At 33.3% G+C, this 16,243-nt stretch overlaps 2 protein-coding genes across 2 annotated transcripts; both read right to left on the bottom strand.

The window, feature by feature from the left end:
- Positions 1 to 6,508: 6,508 nt before the first annotated feature.
- LOC112422016 (uncharacterized) lies at positions 6,509 to 9,193 on the bottom strand. Its single transcript, XM_024784715.1, has 4 exons — positions 8,945 to 9,193; positions 8,204 to 8,836; positions 6,792 to 7,826; positions 6,509 to 6,631 (listed from the first exon to the last, which is right to left on the bottom strand). Exons 1-4 carry the CDS (start codon positions 9,191 to 9,193, stop codon positions 6,509 to 6,511), a joined length of 2,040 nt encoding a protein of 679 aa, XP_024640483.1.
- Positions 9,194 to 11,961: 2,768 nt separating this feature from the next.
- Positions 11,962 to 14,867, bottom strand: LOC11415565 (abscisic acid 8'-hydroxylase CYP707A2). The gene is made up of 7 exons (XM_003612444.4): positions 14,544 to 14,867; positions 14,125 to 14,440; positions 13,566 to 13,952; positions 13,254 to 13,428; positions 13,044 to 13,150; positions 12,803 to 12,921; positions 11,962 to 12,544 (listed from the first exon to the last, which is right to left on the bottom strand). The coding sequence occupies exons 1-7, from the start codon at positions 14,738 to 14,740 to the stop codon at positions 12,451 to 12,453; spliced, it is 1,395 nt and encodes a 464-aa protein (XP_003612492.1). The 5' UTR covers positions 14,741 to 14,867; the 3' UTR covers positions 11,962 to 12,450.
- Positions 14,868 to 16,243: the final 1,376 nt, after the last annotated feature.

The raw sequence follows: 16,243 nt of genomic DNA, 5'->3' as shown, positions 1-16,243 counted from the left end.
TAAAAATTACAATTGTGGGAGAATTTAGAGGGTTTGCAAATTTGTGTTTGCAATTTAAGTTGTAGTTGAGTAATAAATATAAAGAGATTGTGGATGTAGGTAGGAATCAAATACCAAACCGCAATCTTACGAGTTATTTTGTATTTTACTTCTTTTGCGGTTGTGTTTCTGTTTTGTAAAAAAGAAATCAGTGATTTTCCCAACACCTATTGACATGCTAAATATTCTATGCAAATTGATAAGAATATTTATTTCCTCTATGATTACATTACCAACAAGTTGAAGAAAGAAAGAAGACACGCATCAAGTAAAGCTCTAAAGGAGATCTAGTGTCCATTAGTACGATTTGTTGGGGGATCTCAAGCTTTGACCACTAAAATCTAATACCCACTAACACTTCACATTGGGAATATGCTAAAAATATCTAATGTGATATCAAATTTCAATATGGCCAATAATCCCACTAAAACAGACCATGATTCAAACACAAATGAGACCATGTAGTCGCAATTAATTACCACTAAAACGATTATTTCAGTTAAATTTAAAGAGATGTTGATTGTTCAATTGATTTGAGTTAAAGGTTAAGAAGATGAATATCAAAGTTATTTGAGACATACGAACTCCAAAAGGCTCCAATGCAATATACATTCTTCCATTTTCATTTGCAATCTTTTTGGTCTTGTTTAGGCCAACATACTCATTTCTAACATCATCTACGTACCTCATATTCTACTATCCAAAAGCTATAACTATTGTGATGAGGCAACTCAAGTGCATAATGCAATGTGAGTCAATTTAAAATGTTTGGATATTTATGAAGAGATATACTAGAAAGTGACTACTAGTCATAAAGTTACTTACAATTAAGTTAGTGCTAGTACTATAGATGGATATATAAGGGATCAAAGGCTATGGTTGTATCCAAATCCAATGAAACATCTTTGGAGAAAATGATTCATCAAAGATCATCCACCACCTGATTTGGTCTAGTTAGTGAATATGGCTTCTCTCTTTGTGGAGCCCTACATGCAATTGGAAGGACTTCTTTACCAAAGCATCACTTCAACAACATAGACCATAGGCTAGTGAATTTGGATTATTTTCCAGCTCATATGAGATATTTCATGTTCTCAAGTTGTTGTAAAATATGTGACTACTCAAATACCAACAAGGCAATCTTATAAATTATCACTTTTTTTCATGGGATCATATACTCGTGGACCCAACACTATATATATCTTTGGTGAAAAACATAAAATCTAGCAAATGAACTTTTTGTCATAGAATACTCCTAAATTTGTTGATTGAGTATTGAAATTGTAAACATCTGCTTACGTGTGACACTGACAAATATTGTTTGCCAGCCACAAAGTTTGTTATGATTGATTCCTAATTCGATCATCATTTGAAATTCAAGTGACATTGTCATCGACCACCAAAGGAACATGTCAAGTGACATTTTCATACACTGCCAACTAACTCATCAAGATGAAGATGGTAAAGATAGTAGTATCTTAACAAAATTATCATCATTAATAACACTTCATTCAAAACATTGCTATTTTTTGTCCCCTTAACAACCTTCAATTTAATTTTGTAAAATGGGACTGTAAATTTACGAATTTTTTTCTTCTTCCAAATTTTCGGAAAAAGTTTACTTGAATAGGAGATTTATTGCAAAGGGAACTTAACAACGTTAAGAATCGTCGCTGAATTTCCCTGTAGTTAGATTAGTCAAAAACGATAAATGCACAGTAACAAAATACAAAGATTCATAACCGAGTTCGGCCAAATCTGCCTACCTCTCCGAGCTTCTACAGACCTTTCTATTAAAAAGAAAAATTTCACAATGTTTACAAACACTAACAATCACTCACTGCCCAAAACTCAATTCTCTCAATGTTGAAATTATTCTTCTCAAGTTGGAATGAATTTACTCTTCATCCATCACCTCTTTTTATAGGTGATTTAAGTTTCTTGCTTTATGGCTAAGCAATGACCAATCAACTTTAATGGCCAAGAAACTTGTTAGCTAAGTTTTATACCTTGGCAGCTAAGTTTACTTGGTGATGAAGTTAACTTGACTAAGGCATGACTAACAATCTCTCATTTGAATAATGATTTCAATCGGTCTTCATAACCCAATTATGCAACAACCTTTTTCTATTTTGTCACTGTAGCACGCCAACTAAAGTTCAATACAACTTCAGTTTGTCCATGGTTACCATTTTTGTCAACATGCCTACTGGATTCCTACTTCCTTTTATCTTCTTCAATGTTAGCACCTCATCCTCAAGCAAAATTTTGATGAAGTGATAAAGAACATGAATAATTTTTTGTTCTTGAATGAAATATTGAATTATTTGCTAGATGTATCGCACTTTGAATGAAATATTGAATTCTTTGCTAGATGTATCACACTCTGACTATCATTGTACAAAGCATTATGCTCCTACATGAAACCCATCTTTGTTAACAACCTTAATGGAGCACCAAACATTGCCAAAAAAAATTACGGTCTATAAACAAATGATTAGTTTACTCCTCCTTTCCACAACCACCAAAACATAAAAGAGAGTCAGGTTGAAGAATTTAACGACGAGCCAAATTATCCTTAGTTTGTAGTCTTTTATTCAACAACCATCAAATAAAAGGAGACACTTTTAAAGGCACAATTTTGTTCCAGATGATATGTTTTGTAGATGATTGATATTGTTGTTCATCATAAACAAATAATTTGTAGACGCATTTTACCGAATAACCTTGAGCTAGATTAGTCTTCCAAAACCAAGTATCCTCAATAGAGTTTTGCAAGACAATATTATCAAACAAAAAGCAAAACTCTGCAACCAATTCATCATCCCTCTCCCCTCGTATCCTTTGACCCCCTACCCCCCAGCTTAACCTCCTTAGCTCTACCGCCGAAATATGTGTATCAATAAAAATGTCAAAAAGCCTAACAAATCCAACTCGTAAAGGTCCTCTTCAACCAAGGATCGATCCAAAAGAAAAAAGTTTCATCATTCTCCAAATGACGCCCCATTCAATTCTCAAACCAACCACCCTCATGCTCACCCACACCCTCTCCAATACCCCATAATCTTTCTACCAACAAGACACCTTTAATTTGAATCCCCCACCCTTAATGCACCCCTTCTACCCTATATTTTGTCATCAAAACTTTGTACCATAACCTTCCCTTATCAACATGTTACCTCGAGCACCATTTTTCTAACAAGTCAAATTAAATTTCCTAATCTTCCAAACCCTCAAACCTATTACCTCCTTCTCAGAACAAATTATATCCCGACTGATTCAATTAATTTTGAAATCACCCTCACTCTCACCCAAAACAAAATTAAAAGGAGATTCTATTAAAGAAATGATATATGTAGGACCCTTAAAGAAGGAAAGCAAATAAACAAGTTACATTATTTTCTATTGTATTTTTTGAAGTAAAATATTATAATTAATATTTTTTAAATATCAAACATAAAATTGCTTTTTCATCTAATTTTTTATACTATTCCCATTTTATTTTCTATTGTATTTTTTGAAGTAAAATATTATAATTAATATTTTTTAAATACCAAACATAAAATTGCTTTTTCATCTAATTTTTTATACTATTCCCATTTTATTTTCCTCAAAGTTTCCGAACAATTATTTTCTTCTCTTTGAATCTTGAAACACGCTCTATTTTTTAAGGCTTAAGTGCAGTTTTACCCCCCCTGTTTTGATTGAATTTGGATTTTGCCCCCTATTTTAAAATTTGGAATTTGACCCCTCCTTATTTTGATTGATTTTGGGTTTTGCCTCCCCATTTTAAAACCCGGAATTTTACCTCCCCCCCCCCCCCCCCCCCCCCGTTTTTATTTATGTTAAATGTTTTTTTATACTAAAAAAAATGAATAAAAAATACTAGTAGAAAAATGCATAAAACTAGTATGATCTCTAAAAATAAAATAAAAAAACTAGTATGAAAATAGCAAATATTTAGAGGTGCAAACTAGTTTTTTCATGTATTTTTAATTGAATTTTTCTTGTATTTTCATTGTTTTTCGATTTTTTTTGTTTCTTTTGCCTTTTCTTTTTATTTTTTTACCGGATTAATATTTTCTAATCGTTTCTTTATTTTTTCTACTATTTTTTTTGTTCTTAATTTTAAAATGGGGGACAAAATCTTGAAAAATGTAAAACTGAGAGGGTAAAATTCCGAGTTTTAAAATAAGGGGGCAAAATTTAGATTCAATCAAAATAAAGGGAGTGAAATTCCGAGTTTTAAAATAGGGGGGAAAAAATCCAAATTCAATCAAAATAAGGGGTAAAATTGTATTTAAGCCTTTTTTTAATCATCTTTTCCTCTATTTATTAAGGGTGAAAATTCTCTCTATTTCTTGATCACTTCCAAATAATGTCGGGATCCGCCACTATTTATGAACTTTACGATATTCATGTAGTTTATTGTGATTTTGCATAAGCTATAAAACATGACTTTTAAATATGGCGGTGGTTAAGGTGATTCTAACAAATCCATCAAACTACTAAACATGCACTATAATTTAAAATGAACATGAATCTATTTCAAACATGAATAATGTTAGATTCTACTCATTTTTTGCTATAATCAGTTTCACCTAATTACATCATATAAAATCAATTTTTGTTGTTCTAGAACAAATTGTTGGGGAGATTGTGAAAATGTAACGGCACATCAAAGATTCAAAAACTTTAAAACATGAAAATATAAGTCACTATCTCATATATAATATTTAGATCATTAATAATCGATATGAGATTAACTATTCACATTTGAACTCAACCCACAATAACAAATGAAATAAACGTGGAAGTTGGTTATGGAGCTATGGTGTTGTACTTGTAGCTAAAGTGGACACCTATATTTTACGTGTCTCTTGTTTTATCCACCAATGTGCTTTTATAATCTAGATGTCACAGTACTCTTGATTGCAGCTTTAGTACTTGATACCAATTCACAAGTCACATATTTAGATTGCAAAACAAATAATAATATTATTGATTAATTTAATCACATTAAAAGTTACATACATTATACATATGCATATGCATATCAATTTTTTCATCATAATTGCACTTGACTTTCGTGAAATAGGACCCTATGCTGAATTATAGCAAGAGGTTGGCCTGAAAAGAGAGTGTTAAATTTTGAAGCATTGCCTTAAATTATGAAAGCAATGATCTTAAACGGTTAGACATCATGCTTTTATATCGACCTAGATATGGAGAAAGTAGTAAAGAATCGTTCTATATAGCTGTCATGAAATTGAAATGTACCTTAGTCATACCTATCATTATATATCAACTTTTTTGCAATTAAAATTTACAACAACATCAGAAAATACACGTGTGACATTTGGTTCTAGTCATTAGACCTACAAAGCAGTGACTCATCATTTCTGGCTAAGATTATAGAATTTATAGCAAAGTCATAAAGTACAAATTCTTTTTCAGTTCTTCAAAAAATGATTTCTAAGGAAAAAGGACAAATAATTGGAAGTCGACCACATCATCATGAAGTAATTTGTTCTTCTTTTTCCTTTAATCATTAATTGTGGGCTAGTGGACTGGTAAGCCGTAGGTCCATATGCTTAGATCAAAAGAGTAGGGCTTAAATGTCAGCTATATAGAAGTAATTTTAGTCCTTTGTTCTCTTTTTTTTTTTTTTTTTTTAAGGTCAAGTTAACTTGTGCCCTAAGGGCACATGTTAAAGAACTCAAAAAAAAATTTGTATTATAAAATATAGAGAAATGTTAACATTTTAGGACACTTGTTAACAAGACCTAAAAATATAACATTTTAATTTTTAAGAAGTTATATGCACAACTTTTAATGTGTATATTTCTATAATGAGTTTCTTAAAATGTGATATTGAGGACACAAGTTAGCGTTTACATTTTTGTTATTAATAATACAATTCTATTTGCTAGGAAGAAAGTGATTACATCTGTCGAAAACAATACATAAAAGTAAACCTATAAAATAAATGGATAAATAAGCAATAGGTTCTCAATTCAAAAACTAACATACCTTCCTACTTACAACGTAACATTTGTCACTTTTTTTTTTTTGAAACGGAAAAATATTATTAATCAACAAACCCGTGCAAGAAGCATTAATAAGTTCGGGTGGAGAAAAAAAAACAAACAAGGAGAAATCGGTTGCCACACAAACACCGACTCGAACAAAAACCTCATAAAAAACCACCCCTAGATAAACCAAAAGAGTAATGATGCAGGCGTATACAAATGACAAACAAAAAGCATACCCCTGCATCAACACGAAAGACAGCCGAACCTGCTAAAAAAAACATCCTAAAAAGCCACCAAAAAACCTAATGAAGCGCCCCAACTGGGCTGCACAACACCGCAACAAACCCAGCCCCCCGGAGGAAACAGACCGCAACACAACAGCTGTTGACAGCAACCACACCAGCTGATAGCAGAAGCCAAACTACATCAAATGGTCAACCTAATACTGCAGACCCCCAAAAACACATCAGCGCCTGCTGGCCAGCAGCAACAAAAACCTCCCTGATACAACCAGAAACGCAAACACTGCAAGAGCAGCCTGCACTCCCACAGCCGAACTACACCAGGAACAAAACAACACCCAAAAACCATGCATCAGAAGGAACATAAGCCAAACAGCAGTCATCTCAACAAGCATTTCCGAGGACTCCAAACCCACTCGTAGAACATACAAGCCGAGACATTTAGTCTTTCCAACAGCCACCTCCAAGACAAAACCTTTATATCTTCGACAACCTCATCCCACCTTGTCACACCACCATTGAAAACACAATCATTCCAAGCTTTCCAAATTGACCAAATTGCCGCTTGCCAAATCATACGCAAACCTTTCCTAATTTTCTTGTTCATGACTCCGGCACTCCAACATTCCCAATGAATAAACAAATTTGGGGGCATGATAAAGTTCAAGTCCAACCACCCCATAAGCTTCAACCAAACACTCCTAGCCAAATCGCAATGAAGAAAAATATGGGAGGTAGTTTCCAACACCGAAGTACACCAAACACACCTCGTACCAAAATCTGGAGGCAAGCAACGTCTAATCTCCAAATTCCCCCTCGTTGGAATTTTATCTAAAAGTGCCTTCCACATAAAGGCGGTCACCTTAGAAGGAACCCCAACCTTCCAAATATTCTGAAACACAATATTCTCATCATCGGAGTGAACTCTCTCTCCCACCTCCCCTTTTTCCAACTTCACATACAATGATTTAACCTTAAAATCCTTCACCTCATCTAGCCTCCACCTCCACCTATCCTCAACATTTGTTCTCACAAAACCATCCAACTCTCCCAATAAACTATGGAGAAGAGTTTCTTCCCACACAAAAAGACGCCTCCTCCACAAAAAACTCCAAATTCCGCCATTCCACATTGCTTCCACCGTCGCCTCTTGTTGAGTCGAGATTGAAAAAAGTCTATAATATTTCTCCTTAAAAGTAACCTCCCCTCTCCAAGCCTCCTTCCAAAACAAAGTGTTCGCCCCATTCCCCACACACCTCTCTACTTCTTCATTGAACCAAGACTCCTCCCCTCTTTTGTCCAAGTTCACCAAATCCTTCCACCACTTGGAAGCGTTGTTAGGGTGAGAACCCTCCCCACCTTCCAATTTAGCACAAACCTCTCTACCATATCTCTCCACTAGCACCTCCTTCCAAAGAGCCTCCTCACCATTCAACAACTTCCACCTCCATATCTCACATCCTTCACCCCGAGACCCCCCTTCTCCTTTGGTTGGCACACCAAGCTCCACCTAACCCAATTAATTTTCCTTCCTCCCGCCACACCTCCCCAAAGGAACTCCCTTTGAATACACACTATCTTCTTCTAAACTAATACCAGCAAATTGAAAAAGGATAAGTGAAATATCGGAATTGAATTCAAAACGGAATTAAGAAGGACAATTCTCCCACCAAGGCTAATATATTTATTACCCCAAGAATTTAACCTCTTTGTAAGTTGTTCCAAAAGCGGTTCCCAAGTTGCAACTCTACCCGGATTACCTCCTACCGGCAACCCCAAATAACGGAAAGGGAGACTCCCTTGACTACAATTCAAAAAATTGCACGCCATATTCATAAAATCCGGATTGACATTTATTCCCATCAAGCAACTCTTATAAAAACTCACCTTTAACCCAGAAGCCAACTCAAAGCCTCTAAGTAACGCCTTCAAAGTCCAAAGATTGTTCACCGTTGCTTTCCCCATACAAATAGTATCATCGGCATATTGGAGGTGAGAGTATTCTTTCCCTTCCTCCTTCATCTTGAACCCTTGAAACAAGTCCAAGCGAACCGCATTCCGCAGCAACCCACTAAAACCTTCTGCAACCAAGAGAAAGAGAAAAGGTGCTAGAGGATCACCTTGCTTTAAACCTGTATGAATATTAATTTCTTCCGTTGGGCTCCCATTCACAAGAATAGACATAGTTCCCCCACAAACACACGCCTTCATCCTCGCAATCCACTTAGAGCACATCCCCACTCTCTTCATCATATAAACCAAAAAACCCCAATCGACGGAGTCATAAGCCTTCTCAAAGTTCTCAAAGTCAACTTTGAGAATCAAGCATTCCTTCTTAAACTTCTTAGCAAAATCCACAATTTCATTTATTGCCATCACCCCATCCACTAAATTCCTTCCTTTTAGAAAAGCCGATTGATTCAAAGAAATGATCGGATTCATAACTTTAGCCAACCTCCTCGCTAACACCTTTGCCACGAGCTTATAGAGACAACCTAGTAAGGAGATCGGACGGTAGTCCTTTAATTCCAAAGGGGAATTAATTTTTGGAATTAAGGCCACAAAATATGCCAACATCGCCTTAGGAATGACTTCATTACCATGAAATTAGTCAAACATAATTCTCACCTCCCCTTTAATTAAGTGCCAAAATCTTTTCACAAAAGCGAAATTGAAACCATCCGGACCCGGACTTTTATCGCCGTCACTATCCTTGACAATCTCTTCAATTTCCTTCGAGGAAAATGGTGCCACTAAACCAAGATTATCCTCCTCGTTCAACATTGCAAAAGGCACCCCATCTAGCGTCGGACGCTCCCACCCGGATGCCGCCACATGATTAGTAAAATACTCCATAACCACTCTTCTAACCTCCATCGGAGATTGCACCCACTCCTCCCCATCCCTTAGAGCCCGAATAGAATTCCTACTATTTCTAGACTTAACACACTTATGGAAGTACTTAGAATTAGTATCACCTTGTTTAAGCCATGAAGATCTAGCTCTTTGAACAATATTCAAGTCCTTAGCTTTTAAAAGTCTCCACAATTCCCGGAATAAGGCTTTTCTCAACTCCACCTCTAATGAAAAGTTATTTATCCGATCAAATTTTTAGGACATCTAGCATAACACATCTCAACTCGTCATATAAGTACTCACTTCTATAAATATATTGATCATGTGATTGATGATATGAATGAACTTCATTCCATTTCACCCAAAAGATATTATACTAATCGTATAGAATTATCTTTATTTAGTTGATATTTTTAATAATTATGAAATGAACTATCCACCACTTACATTTGAATTTTCAATTCAACACTTTCAAAAAAATTGTTTGAAATATGTACACTTCAATTGGAAATTTGTAAACACATGTATACTCCATTTATAACATTGGTTGAAATATATCCTAGCCGATATTTAAGAACTTTCATTTTAATATCTTTCTTCTTGGTCTCTCGGATAAAATTTTCTGATTCTAATACAAAATCTACCTAGTCATTCCAGTTAGCTTACACGTATTGCAACTTAATTAATTATGAGAAGAATATATAACATAACATGAGAAAGTGTCCTTCTTGCGGTGCCGTGGTTTGATTATATATACAGAAAATAGTATTAACCCTAAGTTTTCAAAGTATATACTACATCAACAGCTAAGCAGTGTGCAACTTCAAGGCCCACATAACCTACCAATTTTTTGTTCTCAACTTCAATGTGTCGAAATATCAATGAAATTGAATCAACATATTATACCCGTAAGAAAGTTGAATGATATATATTAGTTTTCCTAGTAAAGTTTAATTCACTTACAGCTATATATATGTCTTCTACTAAGTATATTGTGGAAAGATAGCTATGACATACTCATAAACTTAAAAGGCAATTTGTTTTGTTACAAACATGCACAATTACGAACTACGTATAAACGTTTCATATGTGGATACATATGGATGGTGTCACACTGATGGAGACATCAAAATATGATAGAACTAGAAACAAAAGTAGTAGCAAAAAAGAACTATATGACTATGTCGGGCAAAGTGTATTTCCAAAAATATGAAAGGTTGAGAACACATTGTGAATGAAGTGTGTATTTTGATCTTGAGTTAGAAAGGTTTGTTGGAGAATACGATCACTATAATGAATTGCTACTGAAATGAGTATGCATCCATCCAATTATCCTTGAAATAATATTACATCTCTCAAATGTATTTAGACTACAGTACTTTTGTACTATTAGATTTGTTTCAAATTTTCAACAAAATTAATTAGATAGAATCGTATATAATTTTAATTGTCGTTGGGATATAACATAGGTTGATTTGGTGGGTGGAGTGTTGGAATCAAGAAGTTAAATGTAAAGAAGGTTGAGAGTTCTATTCTTGACTTTTGTGCAATGATATTTATACAAGTATTTGATGATTACTTTTTTTACGACCTATTTTTCTCATAACATAAGCGTGAAGAATAAAGTTGTTCAAAAGTTGTGACAAAATGATTGTACAAATATCATTTATTATCAACACAAAAAAAAGTGGTCGCAAAAAATGTCAAAAATCTTTTACATTACAACTAAAATTATGGTTGAAAATCCCAAATCAAAACTATATCTACAATATGAACCCACTTGGGTTAGGTTCGATGGTGTTGAATTACGATCTTTGAGTGTATTCCTTTCAAGATCTCAGATTAGATTCTCATTGATACTAATTTCGATGGGTTTGTTTAACTTCTAAAAAAAACTATATCTGCAATATGATTATATTTTCCTATCGTTCGAGTAAAGCGTCATATTATTCTCAAAACATATATTATGGAGTACATGATATAATGAATGATTGAATATACGAAATCATGGTTTTAATTAATTAATTTATATGTATTAGAACATTGAAGGAGAAATTAACATGAATTGATTGAAGAAAACCCACACATGAGAGGAGCAGAGCCATACCTATACGTGGGGGGAGTATTGCTTGATTATACAACCTGTACTCCTTAAACGACATGTGTAATTCAGATCTAAGGAACCTTAGTTTCATTCAACGTTAGCATTACTCATAATATAATATGATATTGATATGTGTATTAGTCAAAATTTGAATAAATGAAAAAATGTTGTCAAGATGGGAAGCACGAATATAATCACCACTATAATTTTGCAGTGCCGTGCTTCATAAACTTCTCTTCCCCCTCACAACCCAATTTTCTTCATTTTTCCGTTCGTGCTATCTTATCTTATCCCTTTTATTTAAAAATATAAAAATAGTATATTAAGTTTGTAATAGATTCATTTACACTCACACATGCACTAATCCCTAGATAGTTTTTTTTTTGGTTGGTCTTAGTACCAATAATTCACTTTGTTTTGACCTTGAAGCATTCTAATCGGTACATGACTAAGACTAATCAATTGAAGTATGGATCTTATAATTTTACATCATCACATACATCACAAATTTCTCTTAGTAGATATTTTCAAATTTTAATAAATTATTATTTATTCATTATCCATGTATAAAATTATGATAAATGTGAATGAGAAGTTTAGGATTTTGATTAATTGAGAAGATATAAAAATTAAATAAATGATTAATGACGATAAAGATACATATAAAATTAAAAACACAATAATATTGAACACTTATTTTTTGAGTAATTAAAATTATTCAATCAGGTGTCTCTAACAAATGTCCTTAGGAAATTTGTTAGGTGGACACTAAAATTATTTGTAGGTTACAAAGGTGAGATAAAATGTAACAAGTAACAACTACCAATACAATATTTTGAGGACTTTTCCTCAAAATTGGAAAGAAAAATAAAGTTAAAAAAATAAAAAATAAAAACTCAAACTATTTGCTCTTGCTATGAAACCTCTTATATACACTTGACAAACTCCATCCCTATTTCTGTTCTATTCTCAAGACTACCCTTTGGGTGTCTATAGGCCAAAAAGAAAGCAAGAGTTGATCTAATCTCCCTTGCAACATTGTCTTGATCTTTCCTCATTTTGTTGAGAGAGTTAGAGCCAATTTTGAGAACAATGATAAGAATTCATTATTTCCATATTTAAAATGATTCTATAGAATATGGTGTGGCTGATCAATCTTATGTTGAAGTGTTATCTACTTCTTAGGATATAATGTTATGGGCAATCCATTTTGGGGAAGAGCAAAAGGGCCATATTGAATCCCATTCTTTGTACCCTCCACAGACCACCTGTAGATAATAATGCAAACAAAATTAGAAACAAAATTATAAAAATTTAGAATATCTCAAACACCAAACTTAATGCATGTTTAGATCACATTTAGTTTGACGAAATTACAGTTGCATCGCAATTTTTTAAATCTCTAAAGTCTAATCATTGCAGAATACTCTAATTTACCTCAAATTTTCCGTCAATCCAAACATACATTGAATGATCTAAACACTAAATTTGAGTGAAAAAGTTACATGTAATCAAGTTTTACCAACCTGTACTTTGTGGTCAGATGGTGTAAGAGGACTAAAATCTCCATCTTGGCTAATTCATTGCCAGGACAAGCGTGGATCCCACTGCCAAATGGCATAAAAGTATTGGGTTTTGTGGCAGCCTGGCAAATGATTAAATGAATCTATCAAACTCTTGGATCTTTTGTGTAACATGAATAGGAAAAACACAACAAAACTATGGTAAATAGTAATGCATAATAAATAGTTCCTGCTCAATAATTACCTCAAATCTTGAAGGATCAAACTTTTCTGGATCTTTGAAGTTATTTGGACTATGATGTATATTCCTAAATAGTGGCAATACTTTCCACCCTTTTGGTATAAGATACCCTAAAGAAGAAGAAAAACACCAAACATAGAATCTTAAGTCTAAAGGCAAAGGAAAAAAAAAATGAAATTTAAGGTATCATATAAGATTTGGAAAAATATTGACCTTGATATTCAACATCTTCAACTGCTTCTCTAAAAGTGAAAGACAAAATTGAAGCAACTCTAAGAGTCTCTTGAATAACCCTTGAAGTTATAACCATTTTCTTTGTATCTTCCCAATTAAGACCCTTTTCTTCACCATTTTCTTCTTTGCTCTTCAATATAGATTCTTGTTCCTCCTATTAAAACATGTCAAAACAAAGTAAGAAACCAAACTATACAAATTTTTCAAGCCACCAAAAAATAATAAATAGTTTTTTTTACAAAACAATGATTGAACTTTGAAGGATAAAGGGGTAGGACCCTAAACACTTACAATCACTGATTCTAGGACACTGATATTTTCACCAAGGTACTTAACAATCCACGTAAGCACACTAGCTGTGGTATCACGAGCTGCAAAAATAACTCCAATTACATTATCTGCTATTTGTTCATCACTTAGTCCTGATTTTTCATCCATGAATGAACCTAACAAATCTTTGTATTCTTCTTTCTTCTCTCTTCTACTTGAGATTATTTGAGCTAGGATCTGTGCAAGTTCTTTTCTAGCTTTCATTGCCTTATGGAAGAGTGTTCCTGGAAGATTAATTGGCATTGAATTGTACCCTTTTTCTAGAGTGTAGTAACACTGTTTTAATTGCTCTCGGTAGTGAATTTCATCTTTTCCAAAAATTGAAAGTAGAGCAACGTTGAATGTGAACTGCAATGATCAAAAATTTGAAAATTAGCAAAAATTCATTATTTATTTTTTAAATTCATGAAATAAAACCCATTATTTTAATCATTTTATTAAGAAAATGATCATAGAAACAGAGTATACTCTGTTTTGCTCTGTTTTTTACTCTGTTTTTTGCTCTGTTTATTAGACTCACCGTTTTCATTTCAAGGAAAGTGGTGATTAACCGTCCTTCCATTGATTTAAGACTATCTTCAGCAATGGATTCAATGTCAGGAACAATGTTTCTGATGGCTACCGGCATGAACGTGCGAAGAACAAGTCTTCTTAAATTAGCATGATACTCTCCTTGATGAAAAAAGATAGCTTGTTTTCCCAACATCCTCTCTTTGCTAGCAGGGAATGTTGGCTTGAAAAGTTGAGCTTTATTCAGCACAAATTTTGCTGCTTCAGGACTTGAAATCATCACACATGGACATCCCAAAATGTGAGACTTGAACATAGAACCATACCTAAAATATACAAGAAAATTTGAATATTTTTGTTAGTGAAATTTTTCCATGAAAAGTGGTTGAAGATGGATAAGATTGGAAAGTTTAAGAATTTTCTAAGCACCTTTTGATTTTTGATGCAAAGAAGACATTAGGGTCTTGAGAATAAAGTTGAAAAGTTTCTCCTATGTAAGGCCAACCCATTGAACCAGGTGGGAGTGGCAAGTCATGTCTTTTTGAGACAAAGGATTTGATGAATATTCTGAACAGAACAATGAAGAGAATAGAAGTAAAGAAACATAACATGATACTTAGTTCCATGTTTATGTTTATGTTTTTATGTTAGTGTGAGTAATTGAATTGTTATAAGAGAGATAGAAGTAGAAGAAAAAGAAAGGTGTGTGACAAAATAAGTTGAACATGTGAGGTATTTATAGACTTTGCATTAATTTGAGAGTGATAAAAAATGAAGGAAGAAGAATGGAAGGAGGGAAAAAAGAAGAGAAGTTTTAGATTACAGCTCGATTTCCACACACGGAATCTCCCTCCAGCTCATAGAAACTTTTTTATTTTGGTACAATAATTTAATGAAGAAGAAAAAGAGAGAAATAGTGTGCACGTGTCACAAGGGTTTGTACTTTCTAAAAAATAATTATAAGATTTAGAGTTTGGTTGACCGTATTATGTGTATGGAGAGTGAGAGGTGTTTTTTTCAAGTAGTTTGGTGGTTAAAGTTCACACATTTAAATTTGGAGAAGTGGGGTGTCAGTGTTCGAAACCCGACTCCTATATATAATATGTAATATTTCTACTAAGTTAAGATTATGTGAATGAGTGAGTGGTGTCTTTGTTTGTTGGGAAGGTGGGATTAAGACAGCTGAAAAAAAATGTCTATAATCTTATCAATTTAATTAATCGTAATCATAGACATTATCACATAAGCGACCTTTCATAAAAACCAAAAGGGAACCTTTTTTTTTTGTGTCACTTGCATTTTCCGTACTAGATGGATTCTCTTAATATTTTGAGTTTTTAATGCAATTATGTTGGAGTTCTATTGCTTAGTGATTCTTTATCAATATCATGTTTTTTTTTTTTCTGTTCATTCAACTTTCTGCCAAACACCTCTTCCTAACAAAAAGTAGAAGCAGCAACTCGTTTTAGGACACAAACAACAAGATCTATTTCTGTATCAAAACTAATCTCAAGATTGAGTTAATGTGGCTATCGGTGACAATAGAATAAACTTTGTTAAGAGTTTGTTCAAAATTCATTTGATCATTTGCTATCGAGTTATTTGGATCATCTGGGTTACATTTCAGATGTCCAATATTAAAATAGGTTTCTCATCGTATTAATTAGGTATAGAAATATGTTTATTAGTGGTTGATATATGTCTTCTTTCATGCCGATTTTGTAAAAATTGAGTTACATTCGGTTAAAAATATAGAGTTTTAATACATAATACTAACAAAGACGGTTAAGGGTTCATAAAATATCAATAATATTACAATAGCACTGCATAACATAGATTTCAAAGAACTAATAGTTTAAACTCAATATTTTATTATCTAACAAATCCCACCCAAATTATAAGAGAAAGAAAAAAACTAGTAAAGAGAGAAAGATGAATTACTTGTCATCTGGATATGCATATGTTAGAGATTACAACAATGTATAGAGTAGTTTAGATGGTGTAAGTTGAGCCTTTACATTAATGAGGCTGCCACCCACTTAAACTAACTGATGATATTCAGAATATAAGCACAGACCAGTCTTCAACTCCAATGGTCCCAACATCATAATGACATACCGGAACTTATA

Source organism: Medicago truncatula, chromosome 5 (genome assembly GCF_003473485.1).
Source record: "Medicago truncatula cultivar Jemalong A17 chromosome 5, MtrunA17r5.0-ANR, whole genome shotgun sequence".
NCBI lineage: Eukaryota > Viridiplantae > Streptophyta > Magnoliopsida > Fabales > Fabaceae > Medicago > Medicago truncatula.
This window is presented reverse-complemented; position numbering and strand designations above follow the sequence as displayed.

What these genes read in the sequence shown, in the direction of transcription:
- LOC112422016 (XM_024784715.1), bottom strand. Translation starts at nt 9,193, where the DNA reads ATGGAGGTTAGAAGAGTGGTTATGGAGTATTTTACTAATCATGTGGCG. An exon ending in AGTTGGCTTCTGGGTTAAAG is followed by an intron (nt 7,827 to 8,203) that starts GTGAGTTTTTAT and finishes TAATTGGGTTAG; the next exon opens with GTGGAGCTTGGTGTGCCAAC. An exon ending in AGGTTGTCGAAGATATAAAG is followed by an intron (nt 6,632 to 6,791) that starts GTTTTGTCTTGG and finishes TTCCTGGTGTAG; the next exon opens with TTCGGCTGTGGGAGTGCAGG.
- LOC11415565 (XM_003612444.4), bottom strand. Translation starts at nt 14,740, where the DNA reads ATGGAACTAAGTATCATGTTATGTTTCTTTACTTCTATTCTCTTCATT. An exon ending in TTTGCATCAAAAATCAAAAG is followed by an intron (nt 14,441 to 14,543) that starts GTGCTTAGAAAA and finishes TGTATATTTTAG; the next exon opens with GTATGGTTCTATGTTCAAGT. An exon ending in GTGTCCTAGAATCAGTGATT is followed by an intron (nt 13,429 to 13,565) that starts GTAAGTGTTTAG and finishes ATGTTTTAATAG; the next exon opens with GAGGAACAAGAATCTATATT.